We start from the raw sequence: 6,000 nt of genomic DNA, 5'->3' as shown, positions 1-6,000 counted from the left end.
AGGGATACATTGGGATACATTTTTAGTGCAGGAGCGTACGGATCAGGTCAGCACAGAAAACGGACGTCGTGTGAACAGGCCCTCAAACATTCAATTTTGTAATGAATGACGTTTCTTGAAAGAAACCACATTCACTGTTAGAATTTTAAACATTTGATTGTGGAATGAATGGAGGGGGGGGCCTTTAATGGTTTCTTGCACCGGGGCCCTGAGGTTTCTAGTTACCCCTCTGTTTCAAGGGTCACCTTTTATTCACATTGTAAACCCTCTTTTTTAGGGATTATTAAAGTTTGTGTCAAACTCTGTCACCGTCATTTTCCTAGGCAGCTTGGTCTGCATATGTGGTAAAAAAATATGAATATAGGCATGTGAAATAAAAAAGGAACTCAAATTCTGAATACCATACGTATATTATTTGCATGCAGTTCGTTATTAGCATGCAGTATTACGCACAATAACGTTCCTTTAAAATGATTCTATTTAATAAGTAATGTACTCCAGCTTTCACAATCACAAATGTTATGTTTTCCCATGTACACAGCATATCTAAAATAATTTATAAGAGGTTTCCTACTTTATAGATGTTTCTTTGGAGCAGGCCTCTGGGCAGACTGCAAGCTACTCTGAACAATTTTAAAGTGAGTCTGTCCCCAGATAAAGTAGGGACAGAGTGTGTTTCCTCTCATTAACATACAATACTTCTAGAATGCTAACCCTTTGTTAGGACAATGTTCAAATGTAGCTTACAGCTGACAATGAGATCTGACAGCACAGTAGAGACAGGGTTAATCCTGATAAGTATTACCTTCCCAGCCCCCGCCTAGAAATTACAGGGGGTGGAAGAAACTTTAGTTCTGGAGTTTTTAGAAAAAATCAAGTAACATGGTAAGTCACAATTTATAATATCTGTGCTATGTGAATGGAAACATGAAACACATTTAAAAAAAAAGTGTTATCCCATTTTGGCTGCAAAAATAAAAACACACTTCTATAATAAAGAATAACATACAAATACAACAGGGACAGTGGGAACCCTTCATAATGGCCACAACAAGTGTGCAGAAAAAGCAATATAAGAGCAGAGATCCCACTAATAGAGTCCTCAACAGGTAAAATAAATTGTGGTGGTTTGATTCTCCAACATCTATCAAAAACTGAAAGAACAGTTTTGGATGATCTGACCCTCTAAAGTGGAAACCCCCTTTAAACCAGTTGTCCTTACAGGCAGGGCCGGAGTTCCCACAAGGCCAACCGAGGCCGACCTCGGGGTAGCAGGGAGTAGAAGGGGCACCAGGGGTGTGGAATTCCTATCTCCCAACGCCCAGGACATGCAGTTTTGGGCGCCGGGTGGGTAGTTGTTTTCTACATTTAGCCCTGCTGTGGGCAAGCAGAGCTAAATGTACAGCGGGGAAGCCGCCACTTGTTTTATAAAAGTGATCTCTGCGATCTCGCCAACATCACTTGTATGCAGCCTCCATACAGAGGGGCGCATTGAGGAACCTGGCCTTGGGGCAGCAGAGAGAATAAATCCCGCCCTGATTACAGGTACTGAATTCATTGCCTGACATTTACAGTATATATTTGATTGTATCAACTCACGAGTCACCCCACACCTCCAGATCTTTGCTGTATTACTTACTCTTTTTGAGATGCTTCTTCTTAGTTTTTCTGCAGATGCCACTGATACCACTGACAGGTTTGATATCCTCTTTGCTGACAGGAGGGGGGTGCAAGATAGGTTTAGGGGCTCTGGTTAAGCAAACAGGCAATCCAGCTGCGCACATCAGAATTCCAGTCATTCCTGTGGAAAAAAAAATGAAGATAAAATGTTTGTTAAACAATTTATAAAGCAATAAGAGCTATAGATTTCTATGTCTTTGTGTTCATAATAACTAGTTGATTTGTGTTTTGTATTTTTTACATGCCTGTAGGGCAGCTGAACACAGCGCCGCAATCTTAATTTCTTCTATCAGTGGGTTTAAGCCAAGTACACAAATCATTTGTATATGGAAGCGGCTTTACCTTTCAAAGAATTTGTATTTTCTCCATCCAATTCTGAGATTTAAACAGCTCTGCATAAAGATGGGGCACCGGCACTCCAAATAGTGAATAGTGCGTCTTTTATCAACGTAAATGCAGCATATCACGTAAATGCAACGTATCAGGGTCACGTCTTCAGGCAAGACATGTGATACATTGTAAGAATGAACATACATATACAATTCATACATATACAATTCACTTGGGTATACAGTATATATACTGTATGTGTGTGAACAGAAATACATGGGGAATTTTCCAATGGAGACACTGGTTCTGGTGAACCTACTGACCACCAGGGATTTTACTCTCTTCCTACTGTGGCTATCGGACAGGAAGTAAAGGGAAATCTCCCCCATTGGACACATTTCGGAAAAAAATCTTTCAGGTGTTATAACCCTCCCTTACTCTGGTTTCAGTTCTACTTTAAAGAAGAATTCCGTGCAAAATAAAATCTTATCCCTTGCTACCCTTGCAAGGGTTAAGTGCTTGTTTTTGTCTGGTGTCTAAATTATTATACTATACTTACCCGAACCTTGACCCCACCTGGCTGCTAGACTGGTCGCTGCAGCCTCTCTCCCCCTCCGCTCCAGCAACCTGTGAGTCATCACGTCTAATACATTGTAGTGTGTATTAGATGTGAAGATGCCGGGGGACATTCCATTGTCAGACCAGAGAGGTAGAGAGGTTGCAGGGACCGGTCTAGCCACCAGGAAAGATTGAGGTTTGGGTGACAGGAGTAACCCCAATGCAAGGTGTACAGGAGTAGCCCCAATGCAAGGGTTACGTTTTATTCTGCCTGGAGTTCTTCTTTAAGCTCACTGTTGCTGTTCAAGTTGGAAAATCATAGATTAAAGTCAACTAAAATAGAGCACAGTATGACAACGCACCCAGCTGTTTTCAGCAGCACCATGGTATAGGTCTGCCCACTGGGCAGATTATTTTATCATATACATGGACACTGTTCCCAAGGGGCCTGCCTCACAGTTCTTCTTTATAAGATGGAATATTTTATCTTAAGGCATGCTGGATCTAGATGCTTCCGTCTGCATTACGTCTATTTGTTTTCACTTTAAACAGTTTAGGCAACAAGCATCTTGGTACTGACCTGCCAGAGCTGGATGCACAGGGCCTGTCCCATTGAGATTCTTCACGGGCAGAGCTGGTACCCTGAAAGAAAACAAAGACAGCCAGTGTAAGTGAGCGGCATACAGATCTCACCATTGCACCATGTCTGAGTATAATTCCATACCTCATGTTTTCATGCCTGCACATAATAATAAATCACACAGACATCAGTCTCACATGATTTCAGGATCAATATACGGACATAGACTGCAAACAAGCATCATGAATTATGGACATAACATGTCTGTATTACTTGTTGGTTTCACTATCAGGCGACAGCTGAGTATACCGCCTACCTCGAGTCATGGTCATACCAGGTATTATTGCATCTCCTTTTTTCCTTTTCTTTGAAAGGCCTTAGCTCTGTGCCCCCTCTGTTCGAGAGAGGGGGGTGTTTCTCCCTGGTTTTTCTCTTTCTCACTGGTTTTTCTTTCTGTCTTTGGTTTGTTCCTTTACTTTGCCCCCGCCCCCCCCCCCTTCCCTTTTCCCTGTCCTCGTTTGTCTCTTTTCATTATATGTTATGTCTTTGTTCTTGCCTGGGCCTTGTTTTGTGTGTCCTACATGTTTCAGAATGTAAGTCCTGTGGGCCTGTGTACATGTCTTTTTGTGGGCTACGGACACATATGGAATATTGTTTTTTTTAACCTAGTTGGCATGCGGGTCCACAATGCGGGTGGTACTACTGGCCTTCCGCTTAGTCATTCCCCTCAGGTGTCATGACTTATTGGGTGCATCAGTCTCGGTTCCTCATTTTCTAGGGTCCTGTGTACCGCCATACTACCTGGGCATTTCCTGTCTATGTCTATTTCAGTGACCACGATGGTAACTCATAACTCTTGTTTTAGTAACTCTGGAGCTTTCCCTTCAACTTGCTTATTTTTATTTGTTGGGTTTTATGTCTTTTGGGCAATGCTCATGCTGTTATCTGAATGCTTTGTATGCCGAGCTGCCCGTGTTTTGTATCTCTTATTTACTGCATTGTTACGCTCACAATTTCAATAAAATGTTTGTGGAATAAAAAAGCATTTTACTGTATGTTCTTTTAGGTAGGTCCGGAATTCCCACAAGTCCACCAAGGCCCGGCCTCGGGGCAGCAGGGAGTAGACGGGCAGCAGGGGTGTGGAATTCCTATCGCCCGACACCCAGGACTTGCAGTTGCGGACGCCAGGCGTTTATTTTTTTTTCTACATTTAGTCCTGCTTCGGGCAAGTAGGGCTAAATGTAGAGCAGGGAAATCACTGGTTATTTTGAACAAGTGATATTGGTGATGTCGACGAGATCACTTGTATGAAGCCTGCAGGTCAAAAAGTAAATTGAGGAACCTGGCTTTGGGGCAGCAGAGGTAGTAAATCCGGCCCTGCACTTAGGACTCATTCACAACCATAGTGTTGGGCAGCGTTGCAACATAAGAACAAGACAGTTTGTCTTATGTCCTATATCTTCAGTTCAAACCAACACGCTGCGTTGATGTGCACTGAAAAAAGGGAGTTTGATTTTTGTGCAACGCATTCCAGCACATAAGAATTATATACAGATGTAAAAAAAAAAAGCAAGCACTGCATTCACAGCAATGTTTGTGTGTTATTATGCGTCAATACGTGCGTTGGTGTGAATGAGCCCTAACAAGGCTATTTAGCATGCGGGTTTGTGTCCATTGTGTAGAGGTGATGGAAGGCACCGTTTACTTTTTATTTATTTTTTTAAAACTTTATTGAAATGTCACAAAATTACATTTCATTAATTTCTCCAATGCAATGTGGTGACAGATGGTGACTTCAGGTGAGCAGCAGTGTGTTGCGGAAAATTGCAGCAGATATACCTTTTTATGCAACGCTCAAGGCAGCATTGTTGTGACAACAAGGCACATAAAAACAACTGTTATCAGGGTGCCCTGGCATTGATCCTTCATTGATCTGTGCCAATCAACGCAACTCAACTGAATTGGTGTGAACGAGCCCCTAAAGGGAATGTAAAATGGTTTTGCATGTATGTGGTTTCTCTACTGAAACAATGTTAAAAATCGTTTTTTTAACATTGTCTCACCACCTAAACCACATCAGAAGTGAGTAATTCCTTCTTTTTCTTTTCTTTGATACTGAGTATTTGCTTGCCTAACACAGCGCTTGTGTCCAATATCAGTGACTCTTTGTGACCATCACTAACGGTCACTAGATTCTCATCTACATCAATCAACACAGGGCGATATCAGGGAGGACTTGTTTGTCATTTTAATTGATTTCAGATGTTCTTTGTCAGTAGGTGTATTTATATGTTTTTCTACTTTTATTATTAATTCTCATTAAAATTTTGTTACATTATCATTACCTGTTTGATTATTATAGACAGCTCCTATTTTGGGATTCCGTATTTTCGGGGAACTTTGCTTATTATAGATTGACGCTGGAACCCAGGAGTTTTTTGTCCACTTTATTGTTATTTGAGGCGCTTCTCCTTTCCCCATTTGTTATTATATTGCATACAAAAGTTCTGTATTTTCCTTTTCAGACAGCAGGTGGAGCTCTGGACTCCTTTTCACATTTGCTAGACTAGTCTACCTGTTTTTCTGAAAAGAAAGCCTGCTGTTTACAGAGCTCAATTACCCTGAATGTTTGCTCTGCCTCAAGTGTCAATTGGAGAGAGGAAGCCTGTAGGTAAACAGCTTCTATTGCCCACTTGCTTCAGAGTAACTATAATACTTGGGTAATCATGGGTGCATGTATATTAGTAACAAATAATACAAAAATAGATTTGAATCATCAGCTTTAAAAACTTAAAGTGACACTAAACTCAGGAGTTCAATCTTAAAAATGCATTCAAGTACCTTAACTATTA

The 6,000-nt window shown here is 41.2% G+C and overlaps 1 protein-coding gene across 1 annotated transcript in view; it reads right to left on the bottom strand.

Moving 5' to 3' along the window:
* The window catches only part of DTX1 (deltex E3 ubiquitin ligase 1), a 68,626-nt gene that overhangs the window by 18,472 nt on the left and 44,154 nt on the right, over window positions 1–6,000 (bottom strand). Inside the window, exons 3-4 of the mRNA XM_018561744.1 lie at window positions 3,149–3,210; window positions 1,640–1,801 (exon numbers count right to left, since the gene is read on the bottom strand). Coding sequence (XP_018417246.1) covers window positions 1,640–1,801; window positions 3,149–3,210 — 224 coding nt within the window. The remainder of the gene's footprint in view (window positions 1–1,639; window positions 1,802–3,148; window positions 3,211–6,000) is intronic.

This window comes from Nanorana parkeri, unplaced genomic scaffold, assembly GCF_000935625.1.
Source record: "Nanorana parkeri isolate BGI_ZX_2015 unplaced genomic scaffold, ASM93562v1 scaffold540, whole genome shotgun sequence".
Taxonomy (NCBI): domain Eukaryota; kingdom Metazoa; phylum Chordata; class Amphibia; order Anura; family Dicroglossidae; genus Nanorana; species Nanorana parkeri.
This window is presented reverse-complemented; position numbering and strand designations above follow the sequence as displayed.